General features: G+C 39.4%; 1 protein-coding gene and 1 long non-coding RNA gene across 3 annotated transcripts in view; both read left to right on the forward strand.

The window, feature by feature from the left end:
• The window catches only part of LOC141774345 (uncharacterized), a 170,982-nt gene that overhangs the window by 79,790 nt on the left and 71,063 nt on the right, over positions 1–20,129 (forward strand). The window lies entirely within an intron of this gene.
• On the forward strand, positions 857–20,008 carry papolg (poly(A) polymerase gamma). Of its 2 annotated transcripts, XM_074646923.1 has the most exons (24): positions 857–1,025; positions 3,535–3,693; positions 5,439–5,505; positions 5,654–5,735; positions 7,087–7,196; positions 7,971–8,024; positions 8,328–8,439; positions 8,577–8,666; positions 9,147–9,285; positions 9,416–9,488; positions 11,061–11,181; positions 11,378–11,462; positions 12,909–12,962; positions 13,049–13,168; positions 13,751–13,860; positions 14,243–14,364; positions 14,478–14,635; positions 14,836–14,966; positions 15,501–15,706; positions 15,799–15,879; positions 15,967–16,026; positions 16,179–16,282; positions 16,384–16,484; positions 17,781–20,008. In XM_074646923.1, the coding sequence occupies exons 1-24, from the start codon at positions 1,009–1,011 to the stop codon at positions 17,954–17,956; spliced, it is 2,532 nt and encodes an 843-aa protein (XP_074503024.1). In that variant the 5' UTR covers positions 857–1,008; the 3' UTR covers positions 17,957–20,008. The 2 variants fall into 2 exon arrangements, with proteins under 2 accessions (XP_074503024.1, XP_074503025.1); XM_074646924.1 differs by lacking the exons at positions 11,061–11,181; positions 11,378–11,462; positions 12,909–12,962; ... (9 more) ...; positions 16,384–16,484; positions 17,781–20,008 and adding an exon at positions 9,648–9,830 and having other exon boundaries at positions 864–1,025.

Genomic DNA, 20,129 nt, shown 5'->3' on the forward strand with positions numbered 1-20,129 from the left:
TGTATGTATATGTATGTGTATATATATGTATATGGATATTTGACCAGGAACATTTCAAAGGAAAAGTGCCCTAAATGACAGGGTGTAACGTCCTAGACCTCTATCAATTTATCAAGGCAAGGCAAGGCAAGGCAGCTTTATTTGTATAGCACATTTCAACAACAGGGCAATTCAAAGTGCTTTACAGAAACATTCAAGAACATTGCGACAAAATGCAAAAGAACATTAAGAAATAATTAAAACAGTTATAAAAACATAAAAACATTAAAATATTAAAAATTAGAAAATAAAAACAAGCTAAAAATAAAAGCTAGGATAGAAACTAAAATTGCATAAAACTCAAAAGAGTAGAAGTTATAGTGCAGTGTCAGAATAAAAGGCACCCGCAAACAGGAACGTTTTAAGCTTTGTTTTAAAAGAAGTGAGAGTTGGAGCGGTCCTGCAGGTTTCTGGGTTTCTATCATGATTTATGTTTATTTATTATTATTATTATTATTTATTTTTATTTATTTATCTATGTATTTATATTCACTCTTGTACACTTTATATATATATATATATTTATTTTTTTTTCTGAGTGCCCTCCGGGTATTGTCATGGGTGGGTGGGATATATACCAGTCCAAACATGTTTGTGCAATGGATTGTAAGAGTTGTATTAGCAAAATGTATAAATAAACTCTGTTTAAAAAAAAAAAAAAAAAAGATAAAAATAAATAAATAATCATACAAAAAGATTATTTTTTTCACTTAACAACTTTAAAGATATTGCATACATTCATTGTTTTCATTGCTTTCTTCTTCTTCTTCTTCTTCTTCTTCTTCTGTTGTCAACATTTCCTCGCTGCTGGTTCATAAGAAGTGCTTCCGGGTCAGAGGAAGGTTTGAACTGCTCCTCTCCATTGTTGTAATCAGGTCGAGGCTGTTAGCATCATCACTTTACTCACTTTATTCTTTACTTTATTCTTCTTTTTTACGGGATTTACAGCAACAAGCCTTTCATAGTGTCATGAAAGAAATGTCGAGGTAAGTCCTGCATGTGTAAATGTTAACATTTGTGATGTTTTTTTGTTCGAGAGTCCTTAAAGAATAGGCTAACAAGCTAAGCTAACGTTAGCACAACTGTCACAACAACCAAACAAGGCCCAACGCTTGTTAGCTTAGCTCGTTAGCTTGTTTGTTTGTTGTCGGGTAACTATGGTGGATATATACGTCTTAACAAAATGATTTCACTTGTTTATGTTTCATAAAATGTCAGTCATTAAATAGGTTTAACCGGATATCGAGTCATTAGTTCGCGTTAAACCGATTCTTCCGTAGCAGCCAGTTAGCTAACTTAGCTGCTAATTGTGTTAGCCTGTTTGTAGCCTCTCGTGCTAACGTTCACTCGCCGCCAGTTGAACAGTAAAAAGCTCATTTCAGACATGTTTTATGCAATTTGTGTTAAATTAACTCTTCAGATTTGGGATTACACACAATTATGGAGTATTTTACACGCTTGTGAGTAATATACACATGTGCATGTATCGTGTTTACACATGTGGGTTCGCGGTAATCATAGAAACAGAAACTAACAAAACACTAAACAACATGTGTCTGTGGCTTATAAATATATTTAATATAACTTAGTAATCTTGTGCATAAAGTTTGAGAAACCATTACATGATAAAAATGAAGTGTTGCATAGCATAACACTACAAAATGTTGACCAGTAAAAAGCTAATTCAGACATGTTTTGGGCAATTTCTGTTAAATTTACTCTTCAGATTTGGAGTTAAACACAATTATGGAGTTATTAGTATGCTTGTAAGTAATATGCACATTGTTGTGAGCGCATGTAGCGTGTTTACACATGTGGTAATAATAGAAAGGACTAGCATAACACTATATAAAATGTGTCTGTGGCTTATAGATATCTTTACTATAATATGGTAGTCTTGTGCTTAAAGCTAATTTTAGACATGTTTTAGGCAATTTTTGTTAAATTTACTCTTCAGATTTGGAGTTAAACACAATTATGGAGTTTTTAGTATGCTTGTAAGTAATATGCACATTGTTGTGAGCGCACGTAGCGTGTTTACACATGTGGTAATAATAGAAAGGACTAGCATAGCACTATAAAATGTGTCTGTGGCTTATAGATATCTTTACTATAATATGGTAGTCTTGCGCATAAAGCTAATTTTAGACATGTCTTAGGCAATTTTTGTCAAATTAACTCTTCAGATTTGGGATTACACACAATTATGGAGTATTTTACACGCTTGTAAGTAATATACACATGTGCATGTATCGTGTTTACACATGTGGGTTCACGGTAATCATAGAAACAGAAACTAACAAAACACTAAACAACATGTGTCTGTGGCTTATAAATATCTTTACTATAATTTAGTAATCTTGTGCATAAAGTAAGACATGGTTTGAGAAACCATTACATGATAAAAATGAAGTGTTGCATAGCATAACACTACAAAATGTTGACTAGTAAAAAGCTAATTCAGACATGTTTTGGGTAATGTTTGTTAAATTTACTCTTCAGATTTGGAGTTAAACACAATTATGGAGTTATTAGTATGCTTGTAAGTAATATGCACATTGTTGTGAGCGCACGTAGCGTGTTTACACATGTGGTAATAATAGAAAGGACTAGCATAACACTATAAAATGTGTCTGTGGCTTATAGATATTTTTACTATAATATGGTAGTTTTGTGCATAAAGCTAATTTCAGACATGTCTTAGGCATTTTTTGTTAAATTAACTCTTCAGATTTAGAATAACACACATTTATGGAGTAATTAATACGCTTGTAAGTAATGTGCACATTGTTGTCAGCGCATGTAGCGTGTTTACACATGTGGGTTCAAGGTAATAATAGAAACAGAATCTAGCAAAACACTATACAACATGTGTCTGGCTTATAAATATCTTTGCTATAATTTGGTATTCTTGTGCATAAACTAGTAAAGCATAACACTAAACAACGTGTCTTTGGCTTATAAATATCTTCACTGTAACTTGTTAATCTTGTGCATAAAGTAAGACAGGGTTTGAGAAACCATTGCATGATAAAAATGATGTGAACATTGTTGTCAGCGCATGTAGCGTGTTTACACATGGGGATCCGCGGTAATAATAGAAACGGAAGCTAGCAAACACTATACAAAATGTTTCTGTGGCTTATAAATGTCTTCGCCATAACTTAGTAATCTTGTGCATAAAGTAAGACAGTGTGTGAGAAACCATTACATGATAAAAATGAAAGTGTGTAGTAACGTTAGCTGTTGTTTCATAGCACAACACTATACAAAATGTGTCTGTGGCTTATAAATATCTTTACTATAACTTGGTAATATTGTGCATGAACTAGGAAAGCATAACACTATATAAAATGTGTCTGTGGCTTATAAATATCTTTGCTATAACTTGGTATTCTTGTGCATAAAGTAACACAGGGTTTGAGAAACCATTACATGATAATAAATGAACTGCTAGCTGTTATTTTAATGTATGTATTCTTGTTCCCCTCGCAGCACCATGCCTGGTGGGCAGCAGCCTCAGAAACACTATGGCATCACCTCTGCCATTAGCCTTGCACCCCCACGAGATATAGACCACCAGTACACCACTAAGCTCTGTGATGCTATGAAACCTTTTGGGGTGTTTGAAGATGAAGAGGAATTGAACCATAGGTGAGGAACAGAAATTGTTATTTTATATTAACCATAACACCAGTATGGGGGCATTCTTGAGTGCTTACATTTCATTGCAGCAATCACAACTAGGGATGTCACGGTACCAGAAATCTAGTAGTCGATATCAATACCAGTGAATTTACACGATTCTCGATACCAATTCAATACAACGGTAAAAAAATAAATAAATCCCATGTAATTCAACACTCACTCCTTTTATTAAAACATTTGAGCATTACAAAAAACAGACGCATGTAGCCTTTAAGTAATAAATAAAAATAAACTTCTATTAACATTGCAAAACAGAACAGTGGCATGTAGCCTTCAAGTATTTAAAACAAACAATATTGTCTGGATGTCTGTCTTTGAGGTGCTTTGCTATTTCCTCCTTTGGAAAGAAAAGTACAACGTCACCATTAGTGCACCGCATACTGGTTTTTGCAAATCTATTATTACTCCTTGTAAATCCGCCTCGAACTCAAAGTACTTCCATACCCGACTCTTGCTATTTCTTTTCTCAACGAGTTGAGGCGGAGGTAGCGCTGCAGCAGCTGCCATCTCTCACGTTTCGTGTTGTTGTTTTTTTTCCGTGTCTTACAACGTTCTTCTTCCTTCATTTCACGGCAGATGAGAACACTTGTAAGCGTATACTGCCCCCATTAGATCCGGAAGAATCACATCTCCAGTACCTCCGCTCCGGTACCAAATGACCATTACAGGCATCGTTCGGTACCTTTTGGTAACGAAGAAAACGAGTACCGTCACATTTTTAGAATTTTGGTACCGTGTTGGTTGGTACCGAAGTATCGGTTCTCGTGACATCCATAATCAAAACTACACTTAGAGATGTTCTGACATAGTTTGTTTCCTTCCTGATACTGATTCCGATAACAGCGTGATAAGAAAAATATATGGTTATTATTATTATTTAACAGCTACGACAAACTACCTGCAATCAGTTCTTCTTCGCTGCTCTAAAACAGTAGTTGCCAGTGGCAGCCATGATACATCCAGGGCGACAGCACAGTGAAGACTACTGTTTTGGAGTGGCGAAGAAGAATTGATTTCTGGTTAAACTAGGGCTGTCTCGAATACCAGTTTTTGGGCTTCGATGAGAAATATTCGAAGCTTCGCGGAGCAGCGCGGAGCAGCGCGGAGCAGCGCGGAGCAGCGAGGAGCAACAGGCTGACATGTTTTTCTGTCTGTCTCCATTCCCCCATTTCAGTAATCAGGACACTGCCGCTGCCGCACGCACACTTCTACACGTAAAAACAGCAATATCCATCTGAGATTAACTAATAATCATTAATGTTGAATATTAATATGTAATGATGTGGGACCTATTTCATAGGTTATTTTGGGATTTATACAATATTTTTACATACTTGTATATAAAAAATATTTAAAAACTGAAGCATTCGAATAGTGATTTGGAAGTCGAATACCAGGGCAACGGTCGAAGCTTCGAAGCATTCAGGTCAGCCCTAGGTTTAAACAAGGTGATTTTTTTTCTGGGTTAAAAAAATGATGGTATCGGATCGGTACATAGGCGTACTTGCCGATACCCGATCCCGAACTTTGGGTAGTATCGGACGCATTTCCGATACTGTTATCGGTATCGGAACAACTCTAACTACACTTACTAAGGGTGCACACAAAAACATGAACACTTGTAATGTAATGCACCATGAGAGGGCTGGATTGTGAATGAAACACCCACTAAAAGTTGTATCTCTTCTCAGACTTGCAGTTCTTGGGAAGTTGAATAACTTTGTTAAAGAATGGATCGCAGAGATCAGTGAATTAAAGGTGGGTCCTGTTGTGTTGAAAGTAAAAGCTGTGATTTATGATGTATAATGGCGTCACTAATGGTGACTATCAAATCAGAAAGCTATCTATTGTTATGCTATAAAGAGAACAATACTGATTTCACTGTTTATGCTTCTCTCCTCTACAGAACCTCCCACCATCAGCTATAAGCTGTGTTGGGGGCAAGATATTTACATTTGGTTCGTACAGACTTGGAGTGCACACAAAAGGTATGTCTAGTCATTTCATCATCAATCACTGACGGGAAGCTGTCCGACAACATTACACTTTAAGACAACATCTGAACTATGTGCGTGGCTATATTGTCATTCAAGAGGAGCAAAGAGAGATAGAGGTATCGGGACATTACTGCGACACACCACTCGGCCCTGTCTAAACAGGCATATCTTGTTGTTTTTGAAAAGCTCAGTTCACCCTGACCACACTAAAGCACGAGGCTGGCATTGTCATATTCCTCTGCCTATTGAGAGTGTTTTTGAAAAGCCTAGTTTTGGGGTCTGAAAGCTGTGTAAACATTGGCTCACTATAGACTGAAGGCATTAGTGTGAATGTGGTCGGAGTACCTTCATGCTTTAACAACAAACACAACAAGCAAGCTCAAACAACAGGAAATACAAAATACTAAAAACTAATGTTTTTCAACCTGGACCCTATTTTCCCATGTTTTTGTGTTTTAGTGACTAATGGGGACAACAATTTTTGAAATTGGTCCAGTTTGAGGGAGAACGCTGAAGTCACTAAAAGGCCTTTAACGTAATCACTCGTGACAACTCCTCACCGTCAAGTTACATCCGCTAGAAGTGCTTGTTTTTGACACTGACAGACTTATTATAAGTGTCTGACAACATTATGGAAAGGAGCGTAGAGAGAAATAAAACGTTCTTCCTTACCTTTCGCTTGATCCGGTCTGTTTGTTATTGTGTCCAAGTCCCGCTCTAGTAGAAGTATTGTTGTGTAATCTCGTGAGAGATGACTTGTTGCCGAAAGACAACGGTGGAAACGTGAGTGAAAGTTGGAGAGAGAAGTGCCGGTGTTGTCAGAGTTTGTTGTGTTGGAGTACAGAAAGCGTAGCTTAGTGTTCTCTAAAGATTTTTAAGGTCATGGCTGAATATTTAGCTGATTTCAACAATGTGGATGAGGTCTAGCCCTCTCGCGAGATTTCAGAATGTGACTTCTAGGGATGCACTGATACTGGATCAGATGTCGGGCCGATACCGACTCGAATAGCTGGATCGGATGTTTGTGACAATGGGACCGATCTATTCATTCAATTCTATGTTTATATCCTGTGTACATTATACACTGGAATTTTAATTCCTGTTTAAGTTTTGACCAATTTGTTGCTGCATTAAAAAGGTTTACGCTTGAATTGTAATTCTTGTTCATTTAGAATATTTTTTACCAAGTTGCTCTACTTGTTTTTTTTATCCGTGATATTTTATCACATGAACTCTCTTTGACCTTGAATGCAGCAACTTATCAGATTGTTATTGAAGTCATTAACCATTTAACCTACTGGGCAACGCAGATCACACCGCTAACACTAAGGGTTTCTTTCAGGAGCTGATATTGATGCCTTGTGTGTGGCTCCACGCCATGTAGAAAGAAGTGACTTTTTCCAGTCTTTCTTTGAGAAATTCAAACAGCACGAAGAGATCAAAGACCTGAGGGTAAGTTTATGTAGCACGTCTGGCCATTTCTCAATGAAGAAAGCCCCTGTTTCACCCTTGAGCTTGTAAAAATCAGTCCATTCAATCAAAGGTTTTTCATTGAGAAAGATGCAAGAGCAACAGAGAGCTGAGTTCACTGTATTGGGAACGCTGAACAATACCAAACACTGATAAAGATTACTCCCTTACATCTGTATGGCTGAGTTTATTTTTGCTGAATAGATAGAGGAGCTATAATGTAGTAACTCAGCAGAGAGCAAAACCCAGGAGCATTGCCTGTGCTGTTAGGTCAGCTTGTGTGTTAATTTCCCAAGGTGTGTGTCTTTATTAACATCAATATACATGATGAAAAAGTGTGTACACCCTTTTAGTTTGTTTGTTTTGACACTAAATTATATTTATATAGAATTATCAGATGAGCTGCTATTTGTTAAAGTGTTTACTTGCAGTTTAAAAACAAATTAAATTCACATCTTGCTGATCTTATCCAAAAATGCAAAGTGGTGGTGCACTTTTATTTGGTAGATAAATGTTACTCAGAGTAGCCCTGTATTTATTAGATGTTGTTAAAGGAGGATGATAATTAAATTGGATATTATACTGAAACCCTGGTCTCCAAAGACACCCATATGTGACACTCGCATGTTTCTTTATAAGCTCTGTGTTCTTGACTTTGATTTTCAACCTCTTGTTCATCATGATGTCAGCCAGCTATGTGACTTCGCCTTATCTGAGACGTGTTGGTGATATTGTCTCTTTTGGTGCTTTCTCAAGGCTGTCGAGGACGCCTTTGTACCAGTGATAAAGTTCAAATTTGACGGAATAGAGGTAAGTCACTTTGAGATATAAAATAAGGTAACAGAGATGAGAGAAACCAGAATGAAACCTCTGTACTTGAAGTCTTGTATTTCGCCTTGATGAAATTTAAAAAATAAATAAGTCATTTAAAAGCTCATCCTGCTGTGCCGTACTGCTTTGAACTTGCTTGCCATTCCCACAAGAAAGAGGCGTCGACCTGTTTATGACAAAAACAAAAAAGCATTTTGTTGTGCCTGGTATTTTAGTATTAGACGGATCATTTATACTCTGTGTCATCTGTACTTTCCTTCTCCTCTGTGTCCGCCTGAGCAGATTGACCTGCTTTTTGCCAGACTGGCCTTACAGTCCATTCCAGACAACTTGGACCTGAGGGGAGACTCCATCCTGAGGAACTTGGACATTCGGTGTATCCGCAGCCTCAACGGTACGCTACAAACCATCTGTAACTTAAACCTTCTCTTACAGGGAATTCTCTCCGCATTAACTGTAAGAGTGTGTGTGTATATATGAGTGTAATACTTTACTCGCAGTGTTTTAGGTTTCTGGTGTTTTGTCTTACAGGCTGTCGAGTGACTGACGAAATACTGTACCTGGTGCCAAACAAAGAAAACTTCAGACTGACACTGAGAGCCATCAAACTGTGGGCAAAACGTAAGTGGATTTAAATGTTCTTGTGTTGTTGGGTGCACCTTAACATTTATTTTTTTGTACGTCTGATTTTATTTTATCCTTGTGTCATATTCAGTAGTTATAGAAGTGCTCTAAAAAGTGACTAACGAATTTGTGCGTAGAATTAAAGATATTGCCTCCTACAGGTGTCCCCCCCCAGTTTAGTGTGTACTTAACAAATCTTTTGGCTGACACCAATATTTTTAAGATGTCTCTGCCTTACAACATATCAACATTTCATATGTGCAATAATGTGAACCCAACCATTCATTCAGTCCGTCTACTATTTTATTTTCTATCTTGTTTTTTACAGTTTACTTATTTAATATATCTTGTTTTGTTTTTTACCAATGTCTCTGTTGTTTGGAAGGTTCCCTTTCCTGCAAGTTTCTCCGCTGTGGGACTAATAAAGAATTATTTTATCTTATCTTACCCTTATTGTAATGTGTCGTCCGCCTGCAGGTCGTGGGATCTACTCCAACATGCTGGGGTTTCTGGGTGGAGTGTCGTGGGCCATGCTGGTGGCCAGGACCTGCCAGCTCTATCCTAACGCTGTGGCTGCCACGCTGGTCCACAAGTTCTTCTTGGTGTTTTCCAAATGGTATTTAGTTCTTGCAATTAATTACATCATGACATTTGTTTTGTTCCACTTGATGGCAGTATTTCACAACCTTGTGCAATGCCTGTTGTATTTCTCACATTTTACTACATTTGTCATTTCCATCCTCCAGGGAGTGGCCGAATCCTGTGCTATTGAAACAGCCTGAGGACAGTAATCTGAATTTGCCTGTGTGGGATCCCAGAGTGAGTATGACACCGGTGTTTTATACCCACATGTTAACGATGTTATGCCTCCATTTTATATTGCTGCGTAGACACAGGAAACACTGTCTGGACAGTTAACCCGCTAAATTGTGAGTTTGTTGGTATTTTTAAAAATTAGCTCAACAAATGAGAGTATAGGTTATTTTCTCTTCTTTCATGTCTCCTCATCCCTCTGTCCTCATGTGACCCGGAAAATTGATCGGGTCCTCTATCATGAGTTCCGATGCTCTTAACTGTGCTCGGAGGAGGCTTCCCAGAGCAGCTTGGAGCAAGGAAGACTTCCCAAGTGGACGTCTTTTTATCTCACACCCCTTCAGTAAAAAATTTTTACAACTGAATAGCAAAACAGTGTGTTAAAATCCCATAATTACAACACTGCAGTCGTAAATATTTGCTAAGGACACCTTTGCACACTCTTCTTGCAGGTTATCCATTTGAATCTTCTCTCCTTGGCCTTTGATATATTTGTTTTGCTATACTGTTTTTTTCATTATAATACCATAAATTTACTTACACCCTAAACTAATTGGTCTTTAGCCTTAATTGAAAGCATTCTAGCTGTTGTAATTGCTGTGTCATGTTTGTTGTGTCTCTTCAGCAATAAACACATTTTAATTATCTATTGGTGTGGTTTCCGTTCAGTCACAGTACGGCCAGCAGTCACCGTGCATTGTGCAGAAAGTATAGTTTTAGATACAATTTATATAATTTCCCAAATGTTTAGGCTACTTTTTAAAAGTATTTCTGTTTACTGCGAGACATGCTCATCATAATCCAGAAAAATTACAAGTGCGGAAACAAATACTTGCATGGTAGAGGCTTTACTGCTGGCAGAAATGACTCCTGTGAAGTTTTTCAGAGTACGGTCTGTACCTTCACCCCAAAATAGCTCTTGGTGGTAAGGAGGCATTCTCACATAGTTCCCCCTTTTAACCCCGAGAACCTGGACAAGGTCGTTGAGTGGCTGGCGTCCGATGTAAAACATTATCAACTAAGCATGTGCAATATACTTAGAAATTAAATTGTGGTTTGACTGACCTGTACACAGTTTAAACACAGGCTTGTCATGCATGCGTCGTCTAGCAGTTGGCTCAATGTGCATGTGTAATATTTCAAATTATCTTATGTCACGTTAAAATGAAATGGCTAAAATGAATAGCGCTAACGGTGGTGACTACGTTGGGTAGTGCGGCACATTATCTGTCTAAATACGTACTCAAAGGGAAGATGCTGCAGGTGATCCAGCTCTGTAGCCTTCCTCAATAGACAAATCTCTTCACATGATGTTTTAGAAGGAAGCGCGTTTCGTTTCACAATATGTTTCCTTCGTTCCTCCTGCTTTGCATCACTTGAGGAAAAAATGCAAATAAGGGAAACAGTGAAGTGGATTGGGATGTACCTTGTGTGTGGGATGTGTGCCCTTTGGGTTTATGATCCCTGTCAGTGTGTGGGTGTGTGAAGTTGCCCTACACATTCACTTTGGTGGGTGGAGTATGAAGGCTCTCGTTTCTGCAGCGAAAACCAATCTTGGTCCCTGTTCCGTGTTTTTAGGTGAACCCCTCCGACAGATACCACCTGATGCCCATCATCACCCCCGCCTATCCCCAGCAGAACTCCACGTACAACGTCTCCACGTCAACGCGCACCATCATGAGCGAGGAGTTCAAATACGGTAAGGACTGAAAATTAAATATCTGTTCACCTGCTTTTCCAGTTCTCTTAAAGTTTTGCATTACAAAGTTTTTATGAAAGGCAATGGTAACGGTACATTTCTGTTCCTGTGAATAACAAAACTTAATCGTTTTTCAAGTGTCCCTTTGAATGTTGGATTGTTTAGCCTGATGTGTCTTTATGTCTGGCATGAACAGGCCTCAGCGTCACAGATGAGATTCTTCAGGGAAAAGCAGAATGGTCCAAACTCTTTGAGCCACCCAATTTCTTCCAGAAGTACAAGTAGGTGTTGATTTTGTCAGAAAAAGGATTGATGATTGAACATTTTATTTACCAAAGTAGGAGTGCAACTAATGATTATTTCCATTGTCGATTAATCTGTCTATTATGTTCTGGATTAACCGATAAATTGTTTGGTCTATAAAATGTCAGAAAATGGTGAAAAATGTCGCACAGTGTTTCCCAAAGCCCAAGAAGACGTCCTTAAATGTCTTGTTTTTTCCACAACTCAAAGATATTCAGTTAACTGTCATAGAGGAGTAAAGAAACCAGCAAATATTCACATTTAAGAAACTGCAATCAGAACTTTGACTTATTTTTTCTTAAAAAAATACTCAAATCAATTAATCAATTATCAGCTCTATAACAAAGCAAGATGAGTAAAACATAGAGCTGCTTGTTTCTCATATACATGGCATCAGTCACAAGTCGGTATCATGTTAAGTTATGTGGAAATGAGCTGTTCGTGTGTTGAGTGTTTGCATGCCATAGACTGTATTTTGCCGTTGAAACTAAAACTGGAAACTGTTTTTTGTTTCCGACCAACCTATTGTTATCACTCTTTGAATTTGGGCAGATTTGACTCATCCTAACTGTGGTCAGTAGAGTTGGTCGACTCATTTTGTTTATGAAAGTTCCTCCCACACACAAGTGTCACAACTGAGTTTTCTGCCATGTCCTGTTGGTGCTGTTGCTTCACCATCGGAGCAGGGCTGCACAGTTAATTGCAATTTTTGGGAAATCGCAACATGGCCTACTGCAATTTTCAAATCGCAGGAGGCACAACATTTGTTAAATCTAAAATATGTGTCAATATACCATTTTTAAATTAAATATTGTGGTGCTGCGGAGACGTCCTGGCCTACACATCATATTCTACAGACTTAAGAAAACATCTTTGTTTGGTACAGATCACCTCAAAAATCACACCATAGTCATTTTACAGAAGTAAAGAGGAGTGACCTATTCTGCTTATTTGCATGTGCTTACAGTACTTGTATTTTTGGTTTCTACTAGAACATGTTTGCATGATTTAATGTTAAAAAAATTGCTTTATTTTTCTCATAGCGGCTGTGCTGCAGCACCCCTTTTCACCCTCTGTCTGAAACGTTCTGTTTGAGCTCCTGCTCAGTTTTAAAGATTAATATGCTGCTGATATCACCCCATTTATTAATTTATATTGCATACAGAATTAAGACCAATCGCACATGTAAAGATGTGCAGGGACTGGACACAAGATCATTATTCCTGCACAGTAGTCTTTCAGCGAATACTGATTGTGTTGAGGGAGGTTTTCATTCAGTTGTAGTCCTCATAATTATACACCTGGGTAGGCTATAGCAAACGTTGCCGTAATGCAGCCAGTCACTGTATAAACATTTTATGAGTCCTAGAAGGAGTTTGTTGCGTTTATCTGCTCAACATCGTGTCTTCTGTTCTGTGCTGCAGGCATTACATCGTTCTCACTGCCAGTGCCTCCACAGAAGAAAACCACTTAGAATGGTAAGCGTCTGTACCGAGTGAAACTGTACTGAGGATGACTTGTATTAGCGGCACCTTTGTGAACACATCTCGATGCTTTCCCTCAGGATCGGTCTGGTGGAGTCAAAGATCCGCGTTCTGGTGGGAAACTTGGAGAGGAACGAGTACATCACCCTGGCTCACGTCAACCCCCAGTCCTTCCCCGGGTCCAAAGAGAACCGCAACGAGTGAGTTCAGTTTTATCCAGACAAACAGCTCGCTGAGAGAGCTCTGGATTAGTGAAGGCAAATCCTACTAATCATTAATCAAACCTTTTCAGGGTCACTCAGCAAGTATTTCCTCTTTGTCCTTGAGTAATGTTTCATGTTGACCTGTGTGAATACTGCTAGTCATGAAGTCATTATTGGCTTGGGTCTTGTCATTGATTATTAGGCAGACACATGGCAATAGTTGAATGCAGCTTTGAGAGAACTGCGAGAATATATTTCTACAACATTAGCTCCTTTCACACATACAGTCTATCCCTGAAATGCGCAGGAACATTTCCTGCATGGGCTCATGTGTGAATGGGAGCAGGGATCAATATTCAGGGAAATCTGTACTGCCAATTTTGCACCTCAAGACCTCGTAACATCTCGGGGAACATGCCGGTACGGCTGTGTTGTGAATGAAAGCAGTAACATTGCAGAGAAAAGCACTTAAAGGGTTACGCCCGTCTGACCCACATATTCCAGCATTGCCATGGCATGTGTGAAAAGACGAAACACGACTGTTATTTTCATGTTGCTACTTGTGTGTTTCTGTAACAGGAACGACTTTGTGTCCATGTGGTTCATCGGGATCATCTTCAAGAAAGTGGAGAGTCCGGAGAGCGTGAACATTGACCTGACGTACGACATCCAGTCCTTCACAGACACTGGTAGGTGCTAGTCAAACGTTAAAGATAAAATAGGGTACAGCACAGGACATTTACTAGTATACACTGCAAGTAAAAATATTAGTGGCATAAAAACCCATTTAAAATAAATGCAGCAAAATGCAGCACATGCAATATACATAATTTAGCTAGTAAGAAAATAAGAGAAAATACACACCCTCAGCCCTATTCGGTAGTTCTTCTGTTACGGCAAGACTCTATATTGAAAATATGAATTCAGCAAAGTCAAATGTTCTTTTTAAAGTGTCAAAATGGAAGAAATGGCCAGCAGTCACATGGACTACGCTAAGAAGAAAGTCAAACATGTTTCATGCATTCATGCCAGCAGTCAATGAACCTTAACACGCCATGTTGTTGTCTGCAGTGTACAGACAAGCCAACAACATCAACATGCTGAAGGATGGGATGAAGATTGAAGCAACGCATGTGAAGAAGAAACAGCTCCATCAGTACCTTCCTCCTGAACTGGTGCAGAAGAAGAAGAGGGTGAGATATATCTTCATGTGCATGTTGGGACAAAAGCCTTAATCATTTTTTTTTTAAACATTTCATGATTACTGACTTGATGTTTTTCCTCTTTTGTGTTTGTTTTTCTGCAGAGCATAGCTGAGTTGAACCGTAACTCTAACGGGGGGAGCTCCAAGCGGATCTCTCTGGACAACAGTCCCCTGGACAGCTCCAGAGACACAGACTCAGGGACTCCCTTTACCTCTCCATCCAACAAAGCTCCCAAGTCTGCGTCTGACACAGAGGACAGGTATGATGCACCTCTACACTTTAATTTGCATTTTAGTGTTGTCATTCTCTATTGCATTGGATTTTTGTATCCCCAGATGTTCTATTCTAATGTATATCCTGTTTGTTTTTTTAATATATATTATCACTATTGACAATGACCAGACTCAAATCCACAATATGACGCTGAGCAAATGTTTTTTGTCTCTTTGTATTTTGCAGCGTCAGCCCTCCCAAGCAGCTTTTTGCGGAGGGCTCCCCAGCACCCAGCGCAGCAGCAGCAGCAGGAGCAGCATCACCATCAGCATCAGCTGCTACAGACCAGGGCATGTCCATCCCCGTCATTGGCTCACGTGAGTCATTTGTCCAGTGACTATTACTCAGATACTGTCTATTAAGTATGGGAGAGTAATTTTCCTCTCTGGGATAGGCTGTTTAATATTTTAGCAATAGCATAAAACGTTATTTGGCATAATTGACAGCCGGGATATTTAATCAAACTTTTCAAATCTAGAGAATAGGGCTGCAACTGACGATTATTTTCATTGTTGATTAATCTGTTGATTATTTTCTCGATTAATCGATTAGTTGTTTAGTCTACAAAATGTCAGAAAAAGTCGATCAGTGTTTCCCAAAGCCCAAGATGACGTCCTCAAATGTCTTGTTTTGTCCACAAATCAAAGATATTCAGTTTACGGTCGCAGAGGAGTAAAGAAACCAGAAAATATTCAAATTTAAGAAGCTGGAATCAGAGAATTTTGAAATTTTTTCAAACCGACTAATCGACAAAAGGTATTGAGATGTTGAAGGCATGTCAAAGATGTGGATAAATCATCCTGTTCTAATTTATTCTTGTTTGTCTCCTTCTAATCCTTCTAATCCTGCAGAGCCTGCGGTTAAAGCGAGACCTTCTTCCCCACCAGCCACCAGCTCCGTCACCAACGTGCCGAGCGGCGACGTGCAGCCCAACGCCGCCAGCAGCCCCAAAGAGGAGCCCAACAACGGCCTGGAGGACTCGGTCAACGGAGCTCCTGCCAAGAGACCACACTCGCCTACACAAGAGGACCTGGCCAAGAGGCACAAAGACACAGAGGTGAGGAGGGCAGGAGTTACCGTGTGTTTGGTGTTGGATTTAAACTTAATGGCAGATTTAATTTGTGACACTGTGCTGTTTTTTTGCTGCAGGTGGTGTCCAATGATGACTCTGCATTTAAAGAGCCGTATCCACCATCTGATTCCTGCACACAAGGAGAAGTACCCAATGCGGTAGGTGTTATTTACTCTGGCTGCTTCTATTGACCGTGTAATGGCGGACAAAACAAATGTTCACATTTTGCCTCTTTTCACCATTAGACCCCTCTTTCTGGATCAAAGGCTAAGCCCATTCCAACCATCGATACCTCAAGAACACAGGTAACAACACCGCTTCCTTTCATACCTGAATGATTTGATTTTAATTAACGTTGGATAATTACTTTCTCTACGTGGTGCACTTTGGTTCTGTTAAAGTATTTATTAAATGATTTTAAATACTCTTATTAAAATATTGTTATTTCCTTCCTCAGAGACTTCCCAGCATGGAGCTGCCAGACGCCTCCTCGCCTCTCCCCGCCAGCAACAGTTGTCGCGTCGTGAAAAATTCCATTAAACTGGCCCTCAACCGCCACAAGTGAGCTTCAGCTATTCTCCCAGCACCACGTTGATGTTGTTTGACTTTCTAATGTTTTAACTTATGTATTTCTCGGCCTGTCTGTTTCATTTTAATTGTAGCATCACACCTCCCAAGCCCCCCGTGTTTGAGGGCACACTCACCCCCGACGCTCCTCCTGCCAGCGAAGAAAAGGGCATGTCCATTCCTGTCATTGGCTCAAGTGAGTGTATCATTTGCTTTTTCAGTCGTTCATCAGTTCTGTTAGTTCATCAAGGTGCTCCTCACTCAGATTAGTTTTTGTCCATTTTGTTAAGGAAAACTATGACAATAAATATTTGGTTATATTAAAGGTTGTTTCATACATTTGTATGATTGAATTTGTGCTCATTCAAAGACAGTGTAGTGAAATGCTGAATGACTTTAAAACAGTCCAGTTATTTTTATAAAGAAGATGTCTTTGTTTCACCGGCACAAAACAAAATAAACAACAAAAACATCTGTATTGGGTATCGGCAAAATTGTTATTTTAAACATCTTTATCGGCATCGGTAATCGTGCATCCTTAACGAAAACATGCAGGACAGCACGCTGACTTTCATTTTTTAAAAAGCAAGCTAACGTTAACGTGCCATTAGTAACAAACATACAACGTGTAAAGTTAATGTTACTTTCAGTCAGCTGTTTTTTGTATATATAGGCTATCGGTAGGAATGAATGCAATCAGTGTCATCTCTCTAATGTAGAGCTTCCTGTAGGTGTGCTGCTAAAGGAACTTTTTTGTCTTAATGTTTTTCTAACATTTTAGCTGCTTGTCTGAAGTTAAACTGAGACAATGAACCGTATTAAAGAGCACTTTCACAAGCCAACATTTAGTCTGTTTTAATCAAACTCAGTTGTGAACATAGTAATCGTACTCTTGTGTGGACCAAAACAGTCGGTCCTAGACCGCTTGCGACAGGTGGTCTCGGACCGTTTCCAATCAGACCAAAACATAAGCTGCCTGTGCGGGCATTTGCAGACATGGACGCAGGTGAACGACAGGTCAACATGAGTGGGAGAGGACTGACTTGAACTACCGCAGACATCTGATAACAGTGACGTTTATATAGTCATTCGAGATAAACTAGGGGAGATACTGGGGATTCATGCGCACAGTAGGTCAGTGCCGAGTCAAAGTGAAAACCCTTTGACAGCAATATTTCAAGGTCTGGGATTCCCTGCACAGAAGTGGCAGCTCTGGAGACAAAAAAGATTTCGCTTTCACTGTGAAATCGAACCAGACTAAATGGAAAACAAATCAAAAGTGTCAATTTCACTTTTGATTCGGACTAGCCAAACGGACTATGGCTTGTCAAAGCGCCCTTAGTGAACAAGTGGGTCAATCCAAAAGTCACAACCAAGATGGCGACTAAAATGTCACTGTGGTAAAACTAATGTGCATTTTTGTCAAAAGACTAAATCAAAATCAGGCGCCAAAATGAACACTGTTTTTGTCCTTTTCTTTCTCTTTCTGTAGAACACGTGGCGTCCAAACACGCGGTGCCCCCCGTCGGCAGCTCCATCCCCACATTAGTGAGCCGAGGAGCCGACCCGCTGAACGGTGCGACCGCCAAGAGATCCCACTCCCCCTCGCTGGAGGAGCAGGCCAAGAGGCTGAAAGAAACAGAAAAGGCCAGAATCCACATAGCTTGAACACACAACTGTAGACTGGATTTATATATACACACACACACAGAGAGTTGGGGCTTTACAGTTGAGTCAAACAGCGAGAAGATGACTTCACACAGTGTGTTCAGGTCGGTCAATCTCAAGTGTGAAGCAGCAGGACGGACGCTTCACCTCAAATCTTTCAGAGATTACAGATTTGCCAGTGGATAGGTGATTTTGTCAAACCAGATGTTGTGTCGCTCACAGCCAGAGGGCATTTAACACAACCGTCACGGAGATATCCGACATGAGAACTAAAGCGACCGTTTTTTTTACTCGTCTTCATCCCTCAGCGTTTAAAAAAATGTACACAGTTCAGATGGAAACGGAGCTGTTCTTTTCGTTTCCCCCTTTTTTTCCCTCCCGGTTAACGTTTTAAAAACAGCCCCAGAACATTTATCGACGCTTGCTACACACACTTCTAGTGTATGCTGATTTATTTTCTTTTCATTTCTCCCAAACAGAAACCTGTACAGTAAATGTTGATGTACATAACTTTTTTGTCTTAAAAAAAAAAAAGAGCAAAAGATCTCTGTAAGTCTTTTGACCATTCTATTGTAGTTTTATCTAAAAAGGAAAAAAAAAAGTTTAAAAAAATTGTAATTTTTTTTGTTTTTCTCTATTGCTTGTCCAAAAAAAAAAAAATGTCTCCAGCCCTGGATATTTTTTTGTAAAAACACTGTATAGGTTTGGATACAGTTGCAGGGAGGCTTTATTGAGGGTTTGCTTGGATATCACAACCATGACTCTTTGGACCACCACGAGAGGACTCCAGGTTGGTATTGGACTTGCGGTGTGTGTAGGTGATCGTAGACGCCCGGTGACATCAGCGCTTCTCAGGTGCCGGTAAGAGCGAGAAAATCCTTACTATGACAACAGCATTTTTCTGGAAGTGCTTAAATTGATCTGAAGCTTTTTCAGTTATTGTTCAGCTTTCAGAGGGATTAGTGCAGAAATTAGTAAGAAGAACCATATCAACAACGCCCCGCTAATCCTTCTGTTCAGTGTAGCTTCAGTGTCAAAAGTGTCCCGCCTGTTGTATGTGTTGGATTAAAAGAAAAGGTTGACGAGTTTTTCTGCTTACTTTGCCTGGTGTGTTAAAGATGTCAGATTAGGTGTGGTTGACGCAAAAAGTGCTGGACGGTTTAAAGAAAGTGTTTCAGTTTTTGTGTACGTCCCTGTGATTGTCTTGACACCTAAAATCTAAAACCAGGAGGGCCAAACAACAAAATTGTTCAGGATACCGCTTGACCCCTCCACCCGACCCCCCACCAGATCAGTTTGCTAGCAGATGAAGCGAAGTCCTGAAAGAGTTTGTGGTGAAAAAAAGCTTTTGAGTTGTGTGTGTGAATGCATGCGTACATGGTTGTGTGTGTGTGTGTGAGTGTGCATGCATAGATGGTCATTTGTTGGAGAGAGATGGGATTCCCTTCGTTGTGGGTGTTAACCCTCTGCGCCTCCTGTGGAGGTTCTTAAAAAGGCATCTCCTGAGGCTACGGGTGGGGGTGTCAGGGGGTCAGGAGACAACTTATCTTCCTGCCTTAGGCCCCGACCTTCATCTTTAAGGTCTGAAACTTGGTGACTGTTTGATTTCAGAAGATATATGTATACAGTAAAGTGATGCTGATGAGGCGCCCTCTTCTTCAGAGCAGGTAGAGAGACACAGGGAGCGATTTTCCAGCATCCGTTTCCCCAAAATGTACAGAGAACAGTTTTTTGTTTTTTTTCAAAAAGGCATATTCTTCATTATCGGGGGTTTTCTTATCACTTTATTTATATTTGCATATTTGTACCATGTGATTCTTTTCTTCTTTTTTTTTTCTTTTTTTTTTTTAATAGCATTCATAGCAGGTAGGTCTCTTTTTAATGAAATCTGCACCACTCTGTTTCAGACGACTCATGTTTTGCTGTTCGGAAACATTTAACAAAACAAGTCATTTAGATGTTTGTTTCTAAAATGTATTGAAAGGGTATTTTTGTATGTGTTTATCACTTCCTTTAAATGAATCCGTACACCCATTAAACCCCTAAAAACTATGCTGATGTCTGTGTCTTTTGTTGCATATATTTTGTATATATTTTATATGTAAATCGGTAATGGGAGGGGTTTTTATTATGACCTACACGCCTTGTTTGTTTTCCTGGAAAAGACTGTCTT

The sequence above is a fragment of the Sebastes fasciatus genome, chromosome 9, assembly GCF_043250625.1.
Source record: "Sebastes fasciatus isolate fSebFas1 chromosome 9, fSebFas1.pri, whole genome shotgun sequence".
Lineage (NCBI taxonomy): Eukaryota > Metazoa > Chordata > Actinopteri > Perciformes > Sebastidae > Sebastes > Sebastes fasciatus.

What these genes read in the sequence shown, in the direction of transcription:
- papolg (XM_074646923.1), top strand. An exon ending in TTCTTGGTGTTTTCCAAATG is followed by an intron (nt 9,286 to 9,415) that starts GTATTTAGTTCT and finishes TCCATCCTCCAG; the next exon opens with GGAGTGGCCGAATCCTGTGC. An exon ending in CCAGTCCTTCACAGACACTG is followed by an intron (nt 13,861 to 14,242) that starts GTAGGTGCTAGT and finishes TGTTGTCTGCAG; the next exon opens with TGTACAGACAAGCCAACAAC.